The 26,243-nt window shown below is 44.7% G+C and overlaps 1 protein-coding gene across 3 annotated transcripts in view; it reads left to right on the top strand.

Annotated features, from left to right (window-relative positions):
• Window positions 1-10,469: 10,469 nt before the first annotated feature.
• The window catches only part of FUNDC1 (FUN14 domain containing 1), a 46,672-nt gene continuing 30,898 nt past the window's right edge, over window positions 10,470-26,243 (top strand). The window contains exons 1-2 of one of the 3 annotated variants that reach the window (XM_068113676.2): window positions 10,470-10,676; window positions 16,226-16,382. In XM_068113676.2, coding sequence (XP_067969777.2) covers window positions 10,661-10,676; window positions 16,226-16,382 — 173 coding nt within the window. In that variant the 5' untranslated portion in view covers window positions 10,470-10,660. Of the gene's footprint in view, window positions 10,692-11,102; window positions 11,165-16,225; window positions 16,383-26,243 lie in introns of those variants that run through there. The other 2 variants (XM_068113675.2, XM_068113674.2) reach the window with 2 other exon arrangements.

Below are 26,243 nucleotides of genomic sequence, written 5' to 3'. Positions count from 1 at the left end.
GGGTTGCTGGCAGATCTTGTGCGACCTGTAGGAATATTTGGGGGACAGAGCACAGAGAGAGCTGGGGGAGCAAGGCCGGAGAGGAGTCGGTAGAAGACAGAAAGACCAGCAACCTGCCTGCGGTGAGTGAGTGAAAGGCCCTCGGAGTTAGCTACATCGCAGGAGATTCCAATGATTCTGAAAGCTTTGGTTTCAACAGCGTGAAGCCGAGCTAGGTGTGAGGCAGGAGCACCGGCCCAGAGGGGGGAGCAGTATTCCATTGAGCTGCAGATGAAAGCCTTGTATGTGGTGAGGAGTTCAGGTGTGCCAAGGAAGGACTTCGCACGAGGGTCCGTCCCGACATTTTTAGTTCTTTTTGAATGAATTTACTACTATAATTCAGCTTTTACTCGCGGCCGTAGAAGATTGACTACTACAATTCAGCTCAGCTTTTAATTGCGAAATGGGCCCAGCCCGGCCGAGGCGGCCTCGACCGGCCTCACCACCTAGCCTATAACCTTCCCGGGGCCCGTCCCGACATTTTTTGTTTCAGAGGTTTCCTCCTATCTTTCAACGTTCATGAGATTAGCGCGTGCAGACAAACAAACAAACAAATGAAAAATCGGTCAGAGACCGAGGACTTGCCGGAATGTACTTTTTTATCGGCCATTTTGGACAAATATGGCGGCCAAACCACGTGACCGATGACGTTCTCATTTGTTTTCTAAACTAATTTATTCCTAGATTATGCTCAAGAAATTTCATCTTGATCGGATGAAGTTTTGTACTTGTCGAATTATGACGTCATAATGGAGGCACCTATGACATCATCATTAAAATATTTTATTCCCCATGGAGAGTTCTTTACAATGAGCCAAGTCTCCATTTTTTCTATTTAGCACTTTCGGAAATATAGAGGTGCAAATTATTTCGGTTTTTCCAAGATGGCGGCCAAACCACATCACCGATGACGTCATCATTATTTGTTTTCTAAACTAATTTATTCCTAGATTATGCTCAAGAAATTTTATCTTGATCGGATGACGTTTTGTACTTGTCGAATTATGATGTCATAATGGAGGCACCTATGACATCATCATTAACATATTTTATTCCCCATGGAGAGTTCTTTACAATGAGCCATGTCTCAATTTTTTCTATTCAGCACTTTCTGAGATATAGAGGTGCAAAGTTTTTCGGTTTTTCCAAGATGGCGGCCGAATCACGTGACCGATGACGTCATCATTATTTGTTTTCTAAACTAATTTATTCCGAGATTATGCTCAAGAAATTTCATCTTGATCGGATGAAGTTTTGTACTTGTCAAATTATGACGTCATAATGGAGGCACCTATGACATCATCGTTAACATATTTAATTCCCCATGGAGAGTTCTTTACAATGAGCCATGTCTCAATTTTTTCTATTCAGCACTTTCGGAGATATAGAGGTGCAAGGCTTTTCGGTTTTTCCAAGATGGCCGAACCACGTGACCGATGACGTCATCATTATTTTTTTTTTCTTCACCAGTTTATGCCGACATGGCGCTCAAGAAATTGCATCTTGATTGGATGAATTTTTGTACTTATCGAATTATGACGTCATCATGGAGGCCTTGGGCCGAGAGAGTTAACAATTGGGCACAGTCTATTCCAGGGCAAGACAAATATGTGTGTAAAGTTTGGCGATTCTATGTGCAACGATGTAAATGTAGTGCTGCGCACAAACAGACAAACCAACCGATCAACATACTTGCCGGAATCTTTTCCGGCAAGTAACAAACAAACAAACAAACAAACAAACAAAAACTTTCTTTTATATATATATAGAAGATATGTGTGTGTGTGGATGTGTGTGTGTGTGTGTATGTGTGTTCGTGTGTATGTATATATATATATGTGTGTGTGTGTGTGTGTGTTTGTGTGTGAATAAGAGAGAGACAGAATTGTGAGGAAAGAAATGGAAAAACGAGATGTGTGTGTGAGCACTTCCGCCACTGGTTGTCATCTCCACGCATGATTCTCTCAGACGGAACGGAGCCTTCCCTGGTCCTAAAGCATCCATCTTCAACCCAGTAAGAAGCCACGACTGGACCAAACCGTCTCCACATCCGTGCTGCGGTTAACTAATCTCCATATGTGGGTTTCAAAAGACGGAACCGAGTACTCTCACTCTCCCAGGTCTCACAGAATCCACCACCATTTCGGTAAGAAATCACGTTTCATGGACCAAGCTGTGAAGTTGTCTTGTTCTCAAAGTTTTGTTCGGAGGGATCTTTTCAGTATCGTCACTGAGTCCTGGACAGCTTCCAACTGCAGTTTGTTTGTTGTAATATTCTCAGGGATGGTTTTTAAGATGTTCATGAGGTTCTTTTCATAATTCCTGTTGCTAAAATATCCTGTGGAAATATCCTCTCCTGTGGAAGAAGAAATTTTATCGCCAAGCAATTTTTACCCCCGCCACCAAAGGTGGATGGAGGTTATGTTTTCACCCCTGCCTGTATTAAGACCATTTTAAGATGTACGTCTACTGTACTTCATCAGTCGCTCAATTAAAGCTAACGAGAAAGTTCGTTATTGAGATCGATAATGTGCACGCTATTGCTAAAGCATGCTAACTTAACTGTACACTGTACGTATGTGCATGTCTCAAAAATAGCATTCACTGAGCATGCGGCGTGACCAAGCATACTTACAGACAAGATTGATTTAATTTGCAAGATTAGATTTGGATTGATTTGCGCTCGGCAGCAAAAAGGAGCGGACTGCACAGCGAGGCCTAGTTCCCGCTCGCGGGCAGTGCAGCCTGTGTTTCCTGCGCAGGGACGTGGAGGCCTGTGATGATCCGGGACGATTCCTGACGAGGTTCAAGAGCCGTTCAAGCTAAGTACAAACTAACACATATTTATTTTCCAGTTATATTTCCCCTTGTGTTGTATTTGAGTCTGTTATGTGGGTGCTCCATTTAGGAATCCTATTTTATCGTGCATTATTTGGTCCTGGCACTTCTTCAATAAAGCCGGTATTTTTGCACGTTAAATTCTGTGTCGGCCTGGAATTAATTATCGCAGGTTCAAAGACGTCCGGGGGACCCGTGCAGGTAAGTGCTCGCGGCCCTTCCCCCCCCCCCCACCCCCCCACGCGCGCATATAAAGAAGGTCCGCCATTGACTGAACGCCTTGGAGTTAAAGCTCGTTTGGTCATCTGTCGCCTTGCGGTGATCACTACAGGGTAGACACACGACAGTATGTACGTATGTACATGTCTCAAAAATAGCATTCACTGAGCATACGGCATGGCCAAGCATACTTACAGACAAGATTGATTTAATTTGCGTGAGCGCTAAGCCTTTAGGGACCACAAAATAATTATTGGTCTAGGTTCCACACTCCCATGACAAAAATCAAATATGTTACATTTTTTTTTGTTTTGGCCAGAAAATAGTAAATATCAAAAAAATGAGGCAGCCGTCAAAAAGGGAGTGGGTGGGACGAGAAACTAATAATTTGTTTTACTTCACCTTAATCATTCAGGCATTTGCCTTTGTGTTCCACTTACCTCTCGTCATTTTCGACTATCTTTTGCGCCAAATTCAATTCACATGTTTAATGCGAGTGTGAAAAGGATGGGATGCACTCCCACCCGTTTCTTTGAATTTAATTGAATTTGAATTACTGTATATTGAATTGAATGGCCTGCGAGAGGAAATTTTACATGTTTTTACGGAGACAACAATAAAGAATAAACAATTACACTGGTCAACAGCCAAATTGGTTCTGACTTATTTTCAACTGTTTCTAACTAATTTCGTGCCCACGAATCCGAATCTGACCTTAAAATTTCGCTATCACGTAACCTTGAGGTAGTACATCATAATTGTGGAAAAAATCTTCAGAGCATGCGAATTCTTGATTAAATCTGTCTATTTATTGTCACAAAAAATAATCACAACTTAAAGTTTTTATTTACATCACATAAAAAAATGTAAATCTCCAAAAATAATATGAACTTTAAGTTTTTATATACATCACATTGAAAGTGCTTCTGAACTTTACTTTTGCGTTTGTAGGAGCAAACACTTTCACGCTGTAAAGTCCAACAGTAGTCGCCCATCATGTTTGGATTGAATCGGCCTTGATATCGAGTCTCCATGATGGCAGTTTGCTGGTGAAACCTTTCTCCATGTTCATTACTGACATCGCCAAGATTTTGTGGAAAGAAGTCCAGATGAGAATGGAAGAAATGTATCTTGAGTGACATTCGAGCACCGAACGCCTGGTAACTCTTCAACATCTTGTCCACAAGCTCTTCATAATTTGGTGCTCGAAAATTTCCAAGGTAATTGTTAGCAAGAGCCACAAAGCTTTCCCAAGCAACGCTTTCCAGCTCAGATAGTCTCATTACAAAGTCCTGATTTGTGAGTACAAGACGAAGTTCGGCTGTGGCTGATATTCCTATGGTATACTGGTTCTTAAAAACTGGGTGTGCTAGTGAAAATTGGATATCATAATCAAAATCTACAGGTTCATGTTGGTTAGAATCACCTCAAAATATACTAGAACCATAAAACTTTTAAAATTTTGTTGACCAGTTTTATAGATCTAGGCTCTGGTCAGTTAGTCTGTGGGGGACGCGATAAGCATATTGTCGTGTGACTACCCTTGGTGAACACCGCAGGGTAACACGGATGACCAAACGAGCTTAATACTCTGAGGCGTTCAGTTCAATGGCGGAGTTAATACACGCGGGGGATGGGGGGAGGGGGGAAGAAGAGTGGGGAGGATGCCGGAGAGCTTACCTTCACGGATCCCACCGGCCATCTTCACCCTGTAATAAATAACTCAAACAAAACGGAATTAAAATGTACAAAAATAAACGGGTTTAATGAAAGGAATGCCTGTACAAAGAAAGCACGATAAAACTAAATGCCTAAATTGAGGGACCGTCCACACAGACCTGCACACAGACAAAGGGAAGTATGAATGAATGAATGAGTAATTTTAGTGAGGGACTTCGCTCAGAGCATCTCCAAAATCTCGTCAGGGATCATCCGAGGCCTTGGCGGGGAAACGCACGTTCGCGCGGGTTAGGCCTCACTGCGCATCTGCCCACTCCTGGCCTCGTCGCGCTGCAGCGAGCAAGCAGCGCTCGTCCACCCGTCGTTCTTGCTTGGAAAGCCCCAGCTCTTCCTCCTCACAACCACCAGCAAGATCTCCCCACACGGCCGCTCATGATGGTGTCCAAATCAGAAGGAAAAAATGAATAATTAGAGGCAATTACATACAGGGGATTAATTACCCATAATCCCTCGCTAATTAACAAGCCCCACTCCTCTGATGGGGAGGAAGATACAAGCTTACACGACAGTCCGGTCCACACAAATTTCCCTACTTATGATACATGGAGGTTTCTTCTTCTTCACAGCAGTCAGAGCACACTAATCTATGCATTCTACCTGGCCTAAGTATCACTACCCCCCACAAACATAACAATATAATGCCTCAAGGATGTCGGGATTCCTCCAGATTTCTTTGCATTTAGTGTTAAACAGTAGCTACTGTTTATAAAGGTAATCATATGTGTTTGTGGTTAATACTTTTTTTTTTACTTCTGGTAGGCTTGCTCCCACGATACTCCACGATAAGCTATTTAGTCACGTTAACACGGCATTTGTCCAAGGAAGAAAAACCCTTTGGGGAGAGGGGATATTATTTGTATTAATATTGTTTTGTAATAACATTAATATTATTGTGTACCTATTATGTTATTATCATTGATGTTGCTATTACTTTTGTTATTAGAAGCATCAGGGGTCGGTACTAAGTCCACTACTATTTGTAGCTGTGATGGAGGTACTGGCTCGGAACGTAAAGGAGGGTTTATCATGGGAGTTGTATGCAGATGATCTGGTGTTGATTGGGGAGAGTATGGATGGACTGAAGGAGAAGATGAACAAGTGGAAGGAATGTATGGAGGCAAAAGGTTTGAAGGTGAATATCGGAAAGACGAAGGTGATGGCAAGTGGTAAAGCATGTGGTGAGGTGGAAAGAACTGGGAATTGGCCGTGTGTTGTGTGCAGGAAGGGTGTTCAGCCAATTCAATGTACAATGTGCGCTGAGTGGGTTCATCAAAAATGTAGTGGTCTGATAGGGTCATTATCCAGTGTGACAACTACATTCAAGTGTAAGGTATGCATAGAGGGAGCTGCAGATGGAGTAAATGTTGAGTTGGATATTGGAGACAGCGTGAAGCTGGAAGGTGTGAAAACATTTTGCTACCGAGGAGACATGCTGAATGGAGAAGGTGGATCAGACTCGGCGACGGTTGCTCGAGTGAGATGTGCATGGAAGAAGTTTCGGGAACTGAGTGGCGTGCTGCCGAGAAGGGCAGTGCAGTTGAAACTGAAGGGAAAGGTGTATGCTGCATGTGTGAGAAGTGTTATGATTTATGGGAGCGAGACATGGGTAATGAACGTAGAGCAGCAACAAAGGCTGGAAAGGGTGGCAATGCGAATGGTTTGGTGGATGTGCGGAGTATCATTGAGAGTGAGGAAGACAAATGATGAATTGTGAAAGATGATGGGAATGGAGCTGGTGATGGATGCTGTGAAGAGAAACAGGTTGAGATGGTTTGGTCATGTGTTGAGGAAGGATGAAAGTGACTGGTTGAGAAGAGTGCTGGAAATGAATGTAGAAGGAAGTAGAGGATGGGGAAGACCGAGAAAGACTTGGCTAAAGGTGGTGGAAGAAGAAATGCGGGCAAGGGGGTTAACAAGGGGAGATGTAGAAAATAGGGCAAAATGGAGAAGATTGTCATGGGGCCCGCAAGGCTAACCCCCGCTCTTGCAGGGAAAATGGCCTTAAAATGCCTGTTGTTGTTGTTTGTATTGGAAGCAGCCTTGGAAAAACGACATGATTAGCTATATTAACATGGATACACACCTTAACACAAAGTTCACCCAAGGAGGTAAACTCCCTTGGGGGAAGTGGGACAAATTAAGTCGCTACAACCTCCATCATGTGACCCTTAGTCCTCTTGTGAAGTTTGGTTGAGATTGGATAAGTAATGACACCCCTTCCCCTACTCTCCCCACCCCACCCCCCTCTCCCACCTCCCAACATTTCCACCCCACATCCCCCTCCCCCCTCAGGACTCCCACCCCTTCCCCTCTCTCTGCTCACCTCACCCCATCCAGACTCCCACCAATCCCATTCTCCTCCATACTCCCCCCTCTGGACTCCCATCCCTTCCCCTCCCTCATCCTACCTCCTCCTACCCCACCACACTCCCTGCCTCCTCCTGCCCACACATTCCCCCTATTTTTGTTTTTAATTGAATAAGCCCATTAATGATCTTCAAAAGGGGTGTTTAAATTTACTCAAATGCCCAGTTATCATTCATGCACTTCCTTGGAGTTCCCTTGGTATGCATGCAAAGTTTAGGGCCACTAAGTTTCATGGTTTTGGAGTTATGGAGGAGACGCACTGACTGACTGACTGACACATTCTCTTTTATTATTATAAAAGATAGACAAGCAGATGACCCCATTTTCTACCTGCAGTGATCATCCCCTTCTACCCTGGCACAACACCAAATATTTTAGACTGATTGGACTTCACACAGGGTTGAAGTCAGAACCAGACAACTTGGAGGTGAAAATGCAAAGAACTGTGAAAGCAACTTAATCCATATCTGTTGTCTCATGCTTTTCCTTCCAGTCGTTCAATGCTGTTGCTGATTGTCACCTCGTGCTTTCCCCAATACCCACACTTCCTATTTTCAACTCTCATTGAAGCGTGTTCCCTCCTCTCCATCCCATTTTCTTTTTTGTCACTTATCCACTCACATTGTTGTGAACCCCACTGCTTTTGGCGGTAGTCCACCACTTTTTTATACTTCAACAGCCTACCAATTTTATCAATAACTATAAATGTCGATCTGTCTGTCTGTCTGTCTGTCTCTGGCTGTGTGTTACCAATACACTCCTACATCTCTGGATGGATCTGGACCAAATTTGTCGCAGAGGTAAAAGGTTGTACCGGCCAGGTTTTAGTGGGGTTAGCGGCTCCTTCGGATGCCCAGAAACCCCCCAGGAAACATTATGGGGGTATACATCCTCGCTGTTACTGTTGGTTTGAATAGGCCTTTGGTGAAATTGAGCACGAGAGCATGGATTGAATTTCCCCAGGACAACTGCCTGACTGCCATCTTCTTCTGTAGTTATTCTCGCCACCACCATGGCCAGCTTTCCCGTCACTGTGGACGGGTTATTGACAAAGTTATGGCACTTTGAACTTTGGTAATTTCCCCAACAGTTTTCTGGACGACAGACTGCCGGTAGGGGATATGTATTGCAGCGCAATACTCAGAATGCTTGTTTTACTAGTTGCTCAATAATAGCGAAAAATACCACTTTCACAAAATATTTATTTACAAAATGTGATAGATTTTCATGTTAGGCAAGGTTTCTCTCGTCCTTCAGGCAGTTTCCCTCAATGCTGCTTGAAAAATCATATCTGTGATCTCATTGCATTTGATTGGTGACAGCTATTATTCAAAGTACAGGACAGCAAATGACAAATTATGTCCCTTTTACAAGCATTTATTGACTCATGAAACGTTGGATGTTTCTCATTGGTTGACTGACAAAATGTAACTCGGAGCAAAACATTGTACCACCTAGAGAGTTCATAGAACACAATACCCCATGCAGTATTCAAGTATATACCACAATTTAAATAAAATAATGTTTTTAAAGATACGGTAGTTAAAAATAATTCCGGAAGTTTAGTGCTATTGAAGCAGTATTATACACCATGCTATTTTAACATGTCCAAGTACTGCAAAACAGAAGGCTTTTAGAAGTGTCAAGAAGGCAATTTGTGTTCTTCAGCATTCTAGTATATACTTCAATTTAAATAAAGGTTTAAAGATTGTAAAAGTCATATAAATAAATAAATTCCGGGTTTTAATGCTGTTGATGCAACATCTTTTGCACCACCTTATCTAACATGTTACATTAGTTCTCCGTGCATGTTGTTTGGGTCCTTTATGTCGTCCTTAAAACAGTAAGTTTCCTGTTTGGAATGATGTTCAATTTTATATGACTGTCAGGCAGGCAAGCAGAGTAAAAATAAATATCTCACTCCTGTCTGTGCATGTGCCTGGTGTTGGCTTAGCGGTTAGGGTGCCGGCTTGGGATCCTAGGATCCTGGGTTTGAATCTTGGTTGATCACTGAATTAATGCCAGGGGGGTTGACTTAGCCCGTCATACCTTCCGAGGTCAAATTGAGTATCAGCTCACTGGTAATTCCCTGTGTGTCGCAAGAGGCGACTATTAGGGTTGGTGGCAGGAAGGGCATCCGGCCGTAAAACATCGCTTCAAAAAGGGGACCACGGTGCCCGAAAAAGGCCAACCCCCGCTCAGTGGGGGAAAATGGCCTCTAAAGGTGGTTCCTTTTTTTACTGCTGTCTGTGCATGTGCCTTCAGGATGAATTCTGAGCCAAAGTACGGTAAAACGGCAAACTTGTTTGTTCCAATTCGTGTTCGAAATACATCGTTCAATTAAAAGATTCTGTTCCTCAATCATAAACCGAAGTTTACAGACAGACGGACAGACATGAACCAATTTATTAACCCCACTTTTAGCTTTGCGTGTTGTGCGCAGGGTAATGAGAACCGCGCCTGTGCTGCATTAGCCACATGTCTGTATGTCGAGGGGCATTCACCGAACGTAAGTTTATCTTTAAATATTCAGTTTATATTTTACTCATTACAACATATGTTAAACAATGTAAGTCAAAAACATATTCATGAGTTACATGAAAAAAAAAAATCATCTGGAAAAGAAGATCATTCTGCTTTAATTTTACATAAAACAGGGTCTTGGAATGTCCAAATTTAAGGTTAAAATTACAAAATTCCCCTACCATGGGACTATGGGAGGAGATAGAGTCCCTATATAGAGTCCCAACATGACGTGCCCAGAAATTCTGGTCACGTGGGCGTGTACGAATGTTCTTTCTATTCACCGTGAATCGGCTGGTCCTATTCTTACAAAACGAGGGGATGCTGTTGATACAACAATGCATGTTGACGAAGGGATGCTTGCCTTTGGTTGCACTAATCGGTCGGAAAAGGGATTCAGAATGCACAAATTCCCCACAAATGCCGAAAGACGGAAATTGTGGAGCACAGCGTGAGGCGTCTGGGATGGAAACCGACTTTGCCGTCATTTCTGTGCCAAGTAAAGTACGTACTTGTACGTCATAATCATAGTCCCTTGTGGGCCTATGTGTTTATGTGTGGTGTTTTACAAATTCCTGCCCTGACTAGTTGCTCCCTTTGATCCTATATCAATCGTTGGACCTTAACTGCTGTCGTTTTTCATTTCGCTCCTCCATGAGTGTATCTTAATGCATTAAAAAAGAGCGCTTGCACACTATACGTTGTCCATGGGAATGTAGTTAGCGAGTGTCAGGAAATGAATTGAGGCTCGTGAAGCTTTTTTTCTCACCCCACCTTATATGCAAAGCGTATTCTATAGTAATTTATTGTGGTTGCTGTGCGTACATCGATACTTTAAGTTTAAAACCGCTAATACGACTGAAAATATCGACCCAGACGCCAGAGTGAGGGTTGGTGGTCGCGGACGGGGGCGCTGAAGAGCTTGCCCTTGGCGATGGATCGGCGGCACGGTGGGTCTGGCGCAAGTACGAAACTCCATAGCGTAGTGTATTGTTCGTTCGTCTTTTCGAGCTCGGATCGTTCACTAGTTTTAAATCACAATTTTATTTGATTCCTCCTTTATGCTGCTTCTGTGGCAGCCTGTTTGCGCTCGTTTCGTGATTTGTGAAGATTGGCAGTTTGAGGCCCGGCTCAGAGCTTTACGTGAAGGGTGAATGTTTTTAAGTCTGAGTTTTTTTTTTAATGTACTCATTTTCTGATTAATATACTAAAAATACTGCACAAGGAAGTAGGATAGGAAGTGGAACGCACGGAATGGGTATTTAACGCAAACATGGCTTTCCACGCCCCCATTCTCGTGAGGAACATCTACGCCCCGCCCTCCTTTTTCCACCGACGCAATAAACTCCGCCCCCCCAAAATTCAACGTCATAGGTTTGGAGTTGTCATTTAATGCCGAGATTTCCATTGCAGCCAAGCCCAGAAAAGGATGAACCTTGTAATCCTGGTCTTGTATTTTTATTTATTTCGAAGGGAGGGAGAAGTAATGCCTAGGTCTAGGTTTGAGGTTGATCCCTCTTATATAGGCGGATATTTTGGCGACTGCCGGCGATCAAGATTTTTCGGCGACTACTAGTACTAGTACTGGCGATGTCGGGCGGTCAAATATGGTCAGGCGGCAGTATGGCGACTGCAGGCGGCCACATTGCGCCTGCATTGCGACGACGCCCCGAGTGGGATGGCGACTGTCGAAGATCGACGACGACTGCATTGCGGATGCACGGCGGCAGCGTGGCGACAGTCTGGCGGCTAGATTACGACCGATGGCGGATCGCGGCGACTGCATTGGGGCCGGGTGGCGGTGTACTCCGACGTCCGCAAGACTGCAATAAGACCGCCGGCGATTGGAGACGATTCACACAACTTTTTAAATCTTTGTTTCTCTATTTTACATTTCACTTTATTCATTTCAATGATGTATGACGTGAAGCATAAAGATGTTTGATGTACAATTTATAAAGTTAATAAAGATGTATCATTGTAATGTAATTGTTGGAACCCATCTGTGGATCGGTCCCATCGGCCGATGGGTCTGGCCCATCTGTGGATGCACGAGAAATGACGGTGCAGACCCATCGGCCGATGGGTCTGCGCCATCTGCGGATGTGTTGTTCGCCTTGAAGGGGTGTGTTGACAGAGTGGTGCCAGGAATTGCTGTATAAACGGTGGAGAGCGACATTGTCTTATTTAAATGGAGCGACATTATGCGCCATCCGATGGGTCTGCGCCATCTGCGGATGTGTTGTTCACCTTGAAGGAATGTGTATGCATCAATGGTGGATGAGTATGTTTATTTGAACCTAAAAATAAGCAATTTATGTCATAAATGTTTATAAAGCAGTCCGTGACACGTGGTTTGTCGATAACCGTTTGTCGATAAGATAAAAATAAGATAATGTCGCTCCATTTAAATAAGATAATGTCGCTCTCCATTGTTTATATGGCAATTCCTGGCACCATTCTGTCGACACATTCCTTCGAGGTGGGCAGCACATCCACGGATGGGTCAGACCCATCGGCCGATGGGACCGATCCACAGATGGGTTCCAACATAATAATCAAACTTTTCTGCAGGGAGAGAGAATGGAAATAAAGTCCAACAAATTATTTCCACTGGTCCCAAGTCCCATAAATAAAGTTTCCAAAGGACCAAAGTCCCAAAAATAACGTTCCCAAAAGTCCCAAGTCCAAACAATAAAGCCATATCCTTGTCGGCACCACAGGACTTCACTCCACGGAGACCCTCACACCATCCTGTCTTGCCATGGAATCGTGGTATGTCGTAATGCAGTCGCCAGGCAGTCCTATCTCTGTCGCCAATGGCCGTAACTCGGCCGCCACTAGTCCTACTGCTGTCGTCGTCAGTCTCCCATAGCCGCAGGAGAGACGTGACAGTTCTTCTGTAGTCGATATGCAGCCGCAACAGTTTCGGCCCGTAGTCGGGAAGATGCCGCAGGAAGGCCGTATGGCATTCGCATCTCTGCCGTGCTAGCTGGTGGGGCGATTGCGGAAGACTATGAGCGACTGGGTTGCGGCCGCTTTACGCTCTTATTACGGATACCGACGACAGCATGGCGGCTCCATCACGACAGCATGGCGGATTTTTTTCCATTGCGACTGAGCGCGCCGTTTTTAAACATTTAAAAAACTTTTTGGCCCCTTTGCGACTCTTGCCGACTGCAGCCGACCTGGGGAGGATAACCGCGACTACAGGCGACCGTCCATTACGGTTTCATTACGATTGTCGGCGGATGGTGGCGATTTTTTCAGTCGCCAGTAGTCGCCGACAAATCCGCCTATGTGTGACCTAGGCATAACAAAGTAAGACCTCGGCAAAGGTGATTGATGTTCCACCTGGATTAAAAATAAATGATTTGTAAAACATTTGTATCTAAACAAATATGCTTTAGGGAATAAACTGACGAGGGATGTTTTGTCTGTGAACAAAACCTCAAGTCTGGTTTTCTGGCCACTGGGTGGGACAATAAATAGGTGTTGATAGACCCTTGTTTTTTGGGGGTTTTTTTGTCTGCTGTGTGGTCTCACCTTTGGACATTCTGCTTGTACTGTTGTATTCCTGATTTTGTACCATATGAAGTTTATTTTGTCACCAAACCTTTCATTACAATCGCTTATTGAGCGTATATGCTTTCAACAGTGCAACGCATGGCTCTGAACAGGGTCCTCTCATCTCTCGCTGTCAAGGCCGAAGTGGCCCAAGGCAGTGATCTTGGCTGCACCCTATCTTGATCTTGATCTTGATCTTCATCAACAATCTGTCTGACTAGAAAATCCCCCTTGTCTCTTTGCTGATAACTCCACTCTCCGCTGTGATATCGCTCATCCTTCGGATAGGCAGGCTGCAGCCTCTTCCCTCTCTTCAGACCTTTTATAGAACCACAAACTCGTCAAACACTTGGAATATGTCTTTCAATCCTGACAAATCTTTCTCTCCGAAAAGACCTGGTAAACCCTCCCATCTACTTTCTTAACGATCCTCTTCAAGAAATTCAGTCAATCAAATTTTGGACCTCACCTTCCATCAGACATGATATTTTATTGGAGGTAAACCACACTTGTAAGTTTGCCTCCAAAGCCAGTTGCTGGCTGTGCATCCTCATCGTGCCGTCTTTTTTTTTTGCCAACTTTTTACAAGGCCTTCAGCCGAAACTTGACTGCTCTTCCCTTGGGCTGCCACCCCAGTCTTACTCAGCTTGATGCCATGGAAACCATTCCTTTCAAAATTAGTGGTATCTCCCACAAATAAGCTGTTTCTTGGCCTATTGCTTTTACAGGACAGGTCAGTGGTCTGTCTTCTACCGCCTCCTTACTGGTCTTGCACCCTTTGACATTTCCGTGCTCTGTCCTCTTCATTCCCCACCCCTCCCATGTTTCTGCATGGTACACGCAGTATGCCAGTTTTTTCTGGTGACACTCCCAAAATCCAGACTCATTGCTCACCTCCATTCATTCCTTCCTCTTTTTTTTATTTATTGTCCCCACACCTGTGAAACCAACTTTCGAAGTCTGTTCCATCTTGTTCTCACCAGGGCTTCAAACCAGCTGTTCACTACTATCTTGGGTAACCCCACTCCCACCCCATCCAGAACTATGATCGCATTAACCCTCCCCATTAACTTTCTGGTTTTCAGGTTACCAGGTCCCCCCTGTTTCCTCACCCTCTTTTTTTATGGTAACTTGTATTATTTTCTGTTTATTAATAAATAGAAAATCGTTCCATTTCTGCTTTTACCCCCTGTGCCCTCTTCCCCTTGCTCGCTATCTTCTCCATGTCCCCCTCTATTTTGTTCCTCTTCTTTATTGTTGGTGTGCTTCCCCTCCCCCACCCCCACCATCCCCTTATACCACTAATCTTTTCATTCTTTTATGTCCCGGTCCATTGTGTGTTTTAGCTCATCCACGAGCCCCCACTCAGTCCACAAAAAGTGCAGTTATTTATATTTAAGATCAAGACTGGAAGAGCAAAGTGCCAGAGGGTAAAATTGGACATAAGCAAGGAAATGAACAAATGGAAAAGAAAAGAGGAGGGAGAGGTGGGGAGGGAGAAGAGAAGAGAAGAGACATGGTAACCTGCAAATAAAGGGTTGGGTTAGGTAATTTTGGGAAGAACAATCCAAGATAATTGGTGCAACGTTTGGATTGACCTACTGTGATATGGTAACCAAGACTGTTATCACTTTCCTGAAGTGTTCAATCCCGAGACATCTTTGTTGAATGGCTGATTTTCTGGCTTCGTTCATATTTGTTATTGGAAGTACTTTGGAGGAAAACTCATTCCATGAAATCTCATTTTTGTGGTAAGCCCCTTGAAGCCAACCTAGTCGTGCATTCATTTTGTGGAAGGTTCCCTGAGCAGTGGGAATTGCTGAACAATCCATTCGTTGTTCAAATATTTGGTGGAAACGTCACTTGGAAACCCGGTCAAAATTGTTTTGGCCATAATTGTCCTAAACTGTGCTTAACCTTGACAGTAATGGCCTCGCTCGCATTACTTGATTTATGACTTTTCTCACATTTATAAACTAACAGCGCATTACTTGTACTGCCTTGTTACTCTTCTCACTTTGGTTTTTTTTCTCCAGCTTTTGTGGTAAGCCACTTGCTCTATGTACGACCCCTCTTGAAATGACGGAGAGCAGAGTCGGAACAATTCCGCACGCTACTTGATAGACCATAGAAATAATGCTGTTGTTTTGACCTTGGTTTCTGAGCAAACACTGCTGTGAGGTTCAAGCCTTTGAACCAGAAAATTGTGATTATTATCATAAATGCCAAATTGTCTGTTCTTATGCTTATGTGTTTGGGTTGTCTGCCCGTCCGTGCATCTGTGATAGGTTTTCGTTACCACGATAACTTAAGAATGGCTGAAGAGAACCAAGTCAAACTTTGTACGAGTATGTATAATGATGTAACAATAAACAGATTATATTATGGTGTCAAAGGTCAGAGGTGCTGTTAGGTAAAAATTCTGTTACTGCACTAACTTATGAACCAGTGATGGGATTTTGACCAAACTTGATCTATGTACTTTATTTATTTATTTATTTATTTATTTAAATGTTATGATGCAAAGACAAATTTATTATGTTTTGGTGTCAAAGGTCAGAGGTCCAAACTTGGTACAGATGTGTATAATGATGTAAAGATTAACTGATTCGCTTTTGGGGCCAACGATCAAAGGTCAAAGTATGTAATATGTCTATAACTTGAGAACGGCTGAAGTGATATAATTCAAACTTGGTAAAGGTATGTATAATGATGTAAAAGTTAACTGATTAGATGTTGGGGTTGATGAGGTCAGAGGTCATGTCAGGTAAAGATGTGATGACGAGAACAGCTGAAGGGATTTAAATCAAACCTGGTACAAGTAGGTATGATTATGTAATGTGGGCAGAGTCATTTTGGTTGACGTCGCAACGTCAAAGAGTACCGTTGTAGTTATTTTTATTTTGATCATACGAGTTGAATTGTACACCAGGCTCGACTGAGGCAAACGAACCATCGGAGCTGCAGGACATGGTGGGTTACACACGCCGCCCGGGCTGGATCGGCCGTGTTTTTGGTGCGGGATCTGGGCCTATTGCTGATCGTTACTCGGTGCCCACCCAGATTGCCATTGGAGGGGTGAGCGGATGGTAAGAGGCTGGACTGGTTGTTTTTAAACTTTGTTTATTTACAGATAGTTACTAACTTATTCACGTCTTATCTTCCCAGATGAGATAAATGTCACCTTCTTTTTTTTTGTAAAATAATGTGGGATCTCTAACATCGTTGTTGCAAACAGGATTACATGCCAGATACTGAGTGCTCCCTGCTAGCAGACTTTGATGTGGTCGCGATTTTGAAATGCAGAATCGGTAGTGGAGCCGAAACAAATGTTTTTTAAATTTTTTTAATGTACAAAATTCAATAGCGAAGAATGAATGTAACTGTATAAAAGATGACAGAAGATGCCATTTACATTTTTGTCTACTCCATCCCTACCCCATTTAGAATCCCGTGCAGGCACGGGCAACTTGCTAGTGAACTAATATATATATACTAGCGGGGTCACCCGTGGGAATCCCACGGGCATGGATGTGTGTGACATTTCGACATATTGAGTTATATGCTGCACATTCATTTTTACAAAATGGTTACTGGCAAGTCATCAGATCCAGAAATGGTGTGATGAACACAATTTATTTATTTCACATAATATGTGACCCCTCACTCCTCTCCACCTGACACTCTCCTGTCTCCACCTGACACTCTCCTGTCTCCACCTGACACTCTCCTGTCTCCACCTGACACTCTCCTCTCTCCACCTAGCACTCCTCTCCTCTCCAAACCCTCACATCCCTCTCCTTTCCAATCCCTCACCTCTCCAATCCCTCACACTCCTCTCCTCTCCAATCCTTCACACGCCTCTCCAATCGCGCCTCACACTCCTCTCCAATCGCGCCTCACACTCCTCTCCAATCGCGCCTCACACTCCTCTCCAATCGTGCCTCACACTCCCCTCCAATCACTCCTCTCCAATCGTGCCTCACACTCCTCTCCAATCACGCCTCACACTCCTCTCCAATCGTGCCTCACACTCCTCTCCAATCGCGCCTCACACTCCTCTCCAATCGCGCCTCACTCGCCTCTCCAATCGGCTTTCCCCGTCTCGTTTCTCTCCTTTTTCTCCCGTCTCGTTCTTTTTCTTGCTCCAAATCGGCCCGTCGGAATCGGAAATCGGCCCGTCTCGCCCGTTGGCCCGTCGGAATCGGAAATGGGCCCGTCTTGCTTTTGTGCTTGTGCGTAAATAAATTGTGTTCATGACACCATTTCTGGTGTTGGGCTAGCGGCTAGGGTGCCGGCTTAGGATCCTGGGTTCGAATCTCGGTCGATTGCCGAATTAATGCCAGGGGGGTTGACTCAGCCTGTCATCCTTCCGAGGTCGGCTAATTGAGTACCAGTTCACTGGTAATTCCCTGTTTGTCGTTGAAGGCGGCAAAAAGGGTTGGCGTCAGGAAGGGCATCCGGCCGTAAAACATTGCTTCAAAAAGGGGACAAAAAAACAACAACTACCACGGTCCCCGAAAAGGCCAACCCCTGCTTTGCGGGGAAAAATGGCCTCTAAACGGTGGTTTTTACACCATTTCTGGATCTGATGACTTGCCAGTAACCATTTTGTAAAAATGAATGTGCAGCATCTAACTCAATATGTCGAAATGTCACACACATCCATGCCCGTGGGATTCCCACGGGTGACCCCGCAAGTTTGCATTGACGTTCGTCGATGGACTCGTTCGCCCGTCTCATTCGTTTTCTTGCTGCATCCTGTTCAAGTCTGCGTTCTTCATCGATCGTCTCATTCATTTTGGAAATAGAAGTTTCCACGCAGCGCATGAATTGTCACGATCCTCAAGAGGAATTTGTCTCGTAATCATCAAATGATAAATGGCAAGTAAATTATATTGTGGAAAATTAAAGATTTCAAATAAACCTATTTAAAGTGTATTCGCACATAACTAATTTTAAAAAACGAAGAAATATCTCTCGGTAATTTCCTGAAACATATTTTACTTCCGGCTAATAATGTTGAATTAAATAAAAACGAAGAAATATATGTCGGCATCATTGTTGACGTTTTTGTGACGACTGTCATCAAACGAAAAAGTAATATATCTTAACGGAAAAGCAAAAGCGAATTTTTAATATATATCGACACGTTGCCGTCGGTGTCATGTTGGGCGGTGTATGATACACCATGACGCGATTTTTAAAAATATATCTGCATTTTCCCGCGTGTGTGGAATGTTCTCAATTATTGCTGACACCGACTCTAAAACCATCGATAAAAATGAAATCATATGGTGAGTTATATTGGAGATAAAGGCGTGAGAGAGACTCAATGGCCTTGAAGTTACAGGCATTTGAGAATTCATTTCGTTCTATAAACGGCAACTTTCATCGGATTTTCTTCTCGTTTTTTTTCAACCGAGTCTAAAACTATGTTAGCGACTGTGAAAAATGAAATGATATATCGAATTTAAAATAGATATCGACACATTGCCGTCGGTGTCATGTTGGGCGGTGTATGATACACCATGACGCGATTTTAAAAAATATATCTCTGCATTTTCCCGCGTGTGTGGAATGTTTGTGGAAAATTAAAGATTTCAAATAAACCTATTTAAAGTGTATGCGCACATAACTAATAAAAAAAACGAAGAAATATCTCTCGGTAATTTCCTGAAACATATTTTACTTCCGGCTAATATGTTGAATGAAATAAAAACGAAGAAATATATGTCGGCATCATTGTTGACGTTTTTGTGACGACTATCATCAAACGAAATAGTAATATATCATAACGGAAAAGCAAAAGCGAATTTTTAATATATATCGACACATTGCCGGCGGTGTCATGTTGGGCGGTGTATGATACACCATGACGCGATTTTAAAAAATATATCTCTGCATTTTCCCGCGTGTGTGGATTGTTCTCAATTATTGCTGACACCGAGTCTAAAAGTAAAACCATCGATAAAAATGAAATCATATGGTGAGTTAGATTGGAGATAAAGGCGTGAGAGAGACTCGATGGCCTTGAAGTTACAGGCCTTTGAGAATTCATTTCGTTCTATAAACGGCAACTTTCATCGGATTTTCTTCCCGTTTTTTTTCAACCGAGTCTAAAACTATGTTAGCGACTGTGAAAAATGAAATGATTTATCGAATTTGATTTGAAATAAAACTGGGAGAGAGAGGAAGACACCACGGGCCTACAAAACAGGACTCAAAGCTATGCGAGTTAATAAAATGGTGGATATTTGTTTATATGAAGCCTCTCCCAGAATGGGTGGAGCTATGGGTGGAGCTACTCTGCAAACCGAGTAAGCCACACCCCGGACAGACACCCAACAGATAGACAGACAGACAGAATCATCTACGGCTATTATAATATAGATATATATATATATATATATATATATATATATATATATATATATATAATTATATATATATATATAATTATATATATATTGTTGTGGATATGATAATTGTGTTTTTTTATTGTCTAATGAATTGTAAAGACCACCCTCCTTCCTCCAGTTGTTGTGTATAAAGGTCAAAGGGCGTCCCTTAGTTAGGTCATATACAATCACGTAGCCAAATCATAGATTTCCTCCTTGTTGGTAGTTATTTCCTTATTCTGTGTATTAGGTTAAGGCTTTGTCTTCCATTAATTAATACTCCATTGCACCGAATTCAAAGAGATAGATCCCCTTTTTCAAATTCCCCCAAAGCCTTTATTGCCAACTGCACTGGGCGGTTTGCTGCATTCGCCACTGCTGCCCTTTGGCTGGGGCTCGCTCGAATCGCCCCAAAACCTCCATTACGCACGCGGTCAAGTTGGGAAGGAAAGGCGTGTCTCCACCTCGTCATAGAGGGGAGGAGTGAGCCAGCCCCGAACAACCAACCAAGCACGAGGGGTTTGGCTTGAGAGGGCGGAGGAAGAGCGATCGGGGAGGTTCGTAAAGGTTAGAGGGTGGGGCTGATATAACCCGCGGGAGACGCTCTCACCTCAGATGAGTCCAGATGAGCTACGGAGATGAGATACAGAGGATGAGCGCTTAAAAAGCATGCGACGCACCTGAGACGAGCTGCGTGATCCAGGAGAGGAGAGAGGGATGTCCCATGAGCTTTAAACCACCACAGCTTTGAGCTTCGACGGCAGTTTTCGACCGTGGCCGCGAAGGAACGGCGGCTGCTGAACGTGCCGATCGAGAAGGGGGCGGCGGCTGCTCACTCCCGGCCCGACCGTGCTCCGGTTCCAGTTGGACCTTCCCCTCCTTCCAGCCAATCGTTCCTGCCTTCATTCCCCAGTCGTGTAAGTGTGCTCGTAGTCTGTCTTTTGTCTTGTCCTGGGGTACTAAGTAAGACTGAATAGGTAAGCTAAGGTGCACTGTGTCCGCTTCTTCTTCTTCTGTTTTTATTTTATTATCCTTCCTCCTCCTTGGTTGCTTTCAATTGTGTAAATAGTAAATAAATCGTGTTTGTATTTCTTACCCTTTGCCTTTCTTTCCTTTACATCCGTTGTTGTTGTCTTTTCCTTCATTGGACACCTGTGGCACGATTTTGGCCAACGTTTCAGGATCGGGTTAGTCTTGGTAACGGTTCGTGCCGCGGTTGCTAAACACCGCTCGGCAATCAATTAACATCTGTCCGCGGTACGAACGGGGCTGTGCACCGGCCTTTCCGGAGGTCGCGGTGCAGCTTCAGGGACCACGTCGGTCAGTCACAAACGAGGGGACTAATCCCCCCTCAAAGGGGAACCATAGGCCGACGTTGGGTTCCGCAACAATATATATATATATATATATATATATTCGTATCTATAATTTAGTGCTCCAACCTAATGAGCGAACGCCGTGACGTCACCACCACGTATGTCCGCCTTGCCTGCCAAGCTCCGGAGGAGCCATCTCGCAGTGCGTCATTTTATAGATGTTAGTTCAGATACTGTCACAAGTGTAAGCAAAACTCAGTTACCAACCTGGTTTCCGATCTGAAAAGTGTATTTAAAACCGGTGTGTGTGTATGTGTGTATGTGTATATATATTGTTGCGGATCTCCCGAAGCCCATACCCATTACAAAGGGGGGATTAAACCCCTTTTTTCCCCCTTGGGTCTTAGTGTCCACGGGGCCGAACCGCCACTTCCGGAGCAAGCGTGAAAAAGGGTATCGGGTCAACGTCACACGTACCTTTAACCCATGCTGCCACGAAAGCGGGGACCGAACCTCGCACAAGTCTCGCTTAATCGAGTACGCCCGAGCGGTATGCGTATCACGTGACTCGTGCCGTTACTTTTATGGAACCCGATTCGAGCGGTTCTAGTCGTACCATGCGAGGCCAATCAATGGAAGGGACGGGAACGGTCAAATAAAAGGAATAACACAATTTATTATTATTTACAATGATTCGCAGAGACACAGAGCAGAAGCTTAATCAATCTTAACTAAAACCCAGACACAGGGCCCACTCACGCACACGGGGAGCAGAAGAGAAGAAGTTTGCGTGCCAAACGCGCTTTGCCATCGGTCACTCCGGGGCAGCTCGCCCGGCGTAGCTTTCTGGCGGTCACGGCACGTATGCAGGAGAAATGCAGGCAAGAGGAAATCGCGCGTCTGTGGCCCGGAATGGTCGTCTTCTCGAGCGCGCGATTAATACAGCGCAGGGCACGGGGCAAGTTCGTGTACAATCTCGATCACCGGCAATTCAATGCACTCGTTCTGCGGCGCGTTCTCAAGCTCAACTCAACTCCACTCACTCTCACAGGGGCTCCGACTCAACTGAACTGATGCGCAACTCTCTTGAACTCGACTCCTCATCTCACAGGGGCTCCGACGCTGAACTCAACTCCGACTGAACTCGTGACTCGAACCGAGTTGGGGGGCTCGGAGCAGGGTTTTATGGCTCCGCCCCAGAGTCTCACCCGAATGTTCCATGCTCCGCCTCTCATCGCCGTCGTTAGCCACTCCCCTCAAGCCCTGATTGGCGGCTCGTTGCTTACTGGCCACTCCCTCTGCAGCGCCTCCCTTCGGCCTTGCCAGACTTGTTCAGGCCTGCCACGTGGCATGCTAGCGCCAAAAGACTGCCCTACTCATGGGCCTGCTCAACGCAAAACTAACACAGGAAAGGACTACGCTTACATTCACTAAGAAATAACAACTATCGCGAGGCTTCATGTTGTGGTGCGTCTACCTACGAGGGGGGATTATCCTTTATTCCAAAATCCACAATATATATATATATATATATATATATATATATATATATATATATATATATATATATATATATATATATATATATATATATATATATATATATATATATATATATATATATATATATATATATATATATATATATATGTCGGATCGAGACTTAGAACTTGGGACTCAGAAGACTCAGAGAAAGGAGCAACGGATATATTTATTAGAACTCGATACACAAGCTTGCGGAGAAACAGGGCGTCGCAGGAAGGCTCACACAAAATGACCAACACTACAACAAGATGCTCTGAAATAATTCGATTTAAACTTGCTTTATATAAGGAATATCGGGTGTGGTTTTAGCTCACAAGATACAGAGACAGAATGGGCTCATTGGCCCTCCCACCATAGTCCCATCCTGTTGTTCAGTTAGTTAGAGGAAGCTCATCAAGGCCACTCATAGTTTAACTCAGATAAGGAGATGGTCAGCCATATGTGGCAACATGTTTACAACTTTCTGTATAGAAACCTTGGTTGGGAAAGTACAAAAGGAGGGGACACTCGTAAATGTGTCAGCCCACAGGATATTGGCAAAGTCTAGAGGGAGGCTGAGAGATAACAGCTGCCACCAAGGCCAGGGAAGGGGAACAAGAGATTGTGCCCACACAGGCCAAGAGCTCACAAGCACAGAACTCCTTATTAGGATATTACACATCCTCAATGCACAAGAAAGGACTAAGTATTATAAAAGAGTACAGCAATCAGTCAAAACAAAACATATAATTGGTTATACTTGGTAATTGGTAAAGCAGCAAGGATATACAAAGGGGGAGGGGCATTACAGCTCCCTACATACCGCCCTTTTGGATCTAAGATACAAAGTTATCTACGAGCCAATCAAAGGCCTTTATTTCAAACAAAGCAGGAACAAAACCAATCAGGAAAGTCATTCAACATATCACGCGAAGGCAGCCCAGTAAGCATGTCCCGTACCCAAAGCACCACACATACTCAGTAGGATGATTCGCGTCTGTATGTGAGTATGCAATGTAAATCCGTAAAAGCGGGGTGATCAAATGGCATGAAAAATCCTCCAAGAGAGGTGAGATAGACAGTGTAAAGGGTTCACTAAACGTACCACGCGAATGCAGCCCAGTGAGCATGTCCCGTACCCAGTACCACACATCGCACTCAGCAGGATGATCCGCGGGTGTGTGGGTGTAAGTGGGTGTAAGATGTAAGTCAGGTGTAGATGGGTGTATGAGGTGAGACCGTAGAGGCATGAAGATCGAATAGCGCGTCAAATCCACAACGAAGACCTCTGGTTCCACCGGGGTCCACACCCAGGAAGATCTCCCGACCCACCCTTGGAGCACAGAGGTGCGGCCAGGACTCCTCCCCAACTGGAGCTCGCCCAGGCTTCCCCAGGTGACATCCTTGTAGATCTTCAGCGCTCAATCGATATTCATGTTCATGAGGTCTCTTACATGCTGGTGATCTGGGGAAGACACAACATTGTCAGTATCAGGTGGCTCAAACCTATGGCCATAAAATAAAGCATAACGGTCCAAAGGAGGGAGAGCGACTTCCTTTGGGTCAAAGTCGAGATCGTCCGAGGCGATGCTACTTGCATCGCTGCTATTCCTGGACGAGTTCGTAAAACAATCAGACTCGGAACTCAGAGTATCTCCACAATCGAGTTCCTCTCCATCCGGGCTTGGGGTTGCAGCTGGGTCCACATCCCGGACTGGGTCAGTGGCGTTTGACTCACTGTGAGCTTGTGAGACATAAAGGTGAGCTCGTGAAACATAAAGAGGCAAGGCCTGCATTGAGACATAAACATCAGTCGGGGACCCTTGCAAGTGGCCCACATCATCATTGGTAACATCATCAGTAACATTATTCTCAGGTGGCGTAGGCCTGCGGCGACGGCGGCCAGCAATAGTCATAGCCTTACACATCGAGAAGAAACGAGAGGAGTCCCTTAGGAACTCGTTGACGTCTGCATGCGACGTGTTGGGGCCCAGAGTAATCGGCCTCCTGGCAGCCTGAAATGCTTCGAGGTCCGCAAAAGTGTAATCAACATCATTATCGGTAATATCAACAATGGAAGAACAATCTTCGGAAGCGGAGATCTCATTGTCGCGGCCCAGTGGCTCGTTCGGGTCGTCGTTCCAGGATCCGCGGTCTGCAGTCACGTCGACGGCCGGTGTGTCATCTGGACCTGCGATCAGCTTATCGATCATCACCATGGCCTTTTCTGTTGTCGTCTTCAGTGTCCATCCTGTGGAAAACTTTCTCACACACGCAAGGACTAAAGCCTTGATTATTACACAACTGACCACGATTCCAAGGACTATTGCCAAGGCGGTCAGTACCCACTTTACTATCGTACCTGTCCACCCTTTGAACCAGTCGGTAAGCCACTGGTGGGAGGCTTCCCGATCCATTCGATCCCTTGTCAATATATGAGCGCTTTCCCTTCACCTTATAATAGCAGCACTGACCCCCTGTGAGGGGTCAGGAATAAAAGTGCAACATCTACCCTCAATTATCCCACATACCCCTCCTCGTTCTGCCAATAGCATATCTAACGCAACCCTATTTTGCATAACCATTGTACGCAGGTGGACAACTGTGTCCAACATTTCGTCATGTGCTGTAGCGGTGGCGTTGGCCACACTTTCTAAGATTAACGCAATTTTGTCAATGCGGTAACTGCTCATGACCGTCCCAGCCCTTGGGAAGAAGAAACTAACGGCCTTCTCCCAATCAGCGCCGTGTAAGGTGGTGGTGCCGTCGTCGTGCCAATAGGTGCTTCGTTGTGTCCTTATGAGTGCAGGGGTATTATGCAAGTGTTGTCGCATTTCCATTTCTGGGAAAACTGATCCTAAATAACAAATTCCTCCCCAATTATCAGGTAAATACGGGTAAGCTTTGTTCCCGCATACAAACATGGTCCCGTGTGGAGCCACTAAATGAGTGGTCATGCAAGTGCGAAGGTCTGGGATAGTGTTTGTTCCGTTTTCCCCTTCCCATGCCAACTGGAGGTGTGTGAGGTTATGTAAGGGCGAACTTGTAACATTTACTAACAGCATGTGTTTCCCTTCCCTAGGGTCCGCGAGGAGGGTATCTCTACACACGGATTTACCTACCATTATTTGGCCCTTTCCTTCTAAGCAGAGGGCCCCCTTTGCCGGCTTAACCCAAACCGGCGCCGGACGTTCCTCAAAGTGTCGGGGCTGAATGGGGGGCGAGTACTGGAAAACTCGTTTACACGCGGTTCCGTCAGAACCTTGGCTTGTCAGGGTTGTACTAAGGCATTTGGTGTCTAGTGGCTTTGAGCACAAATCATTGAGTGATAGGGGTAACACTTCCATTGGTATTCCTGCTGTGCTGGTGCGGGGAAGGTGCATACACATCCAACACCGTGTCCTGTTCTGTAATGTGGCCATATGCCGTGCGACCTTCCAGTATGTGTTCTCCTCTGGCTTCCTTCTTACTTCCTGGGCAGGCGGGGTTTTAATGACGTAGGCGGCGCAACTAGGTCGTAAGTAGGGTGCAGTTCCATTTGGGATTGTCGTGCGAGGGGGCCATATTCCACATTCAAGTATCATTGTTGTATCCGGGCCAATGGGGGTATAATGCAACATGAGGGTAGTATTCTCAATGCCCTTGCCCCATCGATATCCTGGGGCATATTGGCTGCTTATGTCCCCAGTGTATGTTCCATTTTCCACTT

Source organism: Myxine glutinosa, chromosome 4 (assembly GCF_964187855.1).
Source record: "Myxine glutinosa chromosome 4, kmMyxGlut1.1, whole genome shotgun sequence".
Classification (NCBI taxonomy): Eukaryota; Metazoa; Chordata; class Myxini; order Myxiniformes; family Myxinidae; genus Myxine; species Myxine glutinosa.
This window is presented reverse-complemented; position numbering and strand designations above follow the sequence as displayed.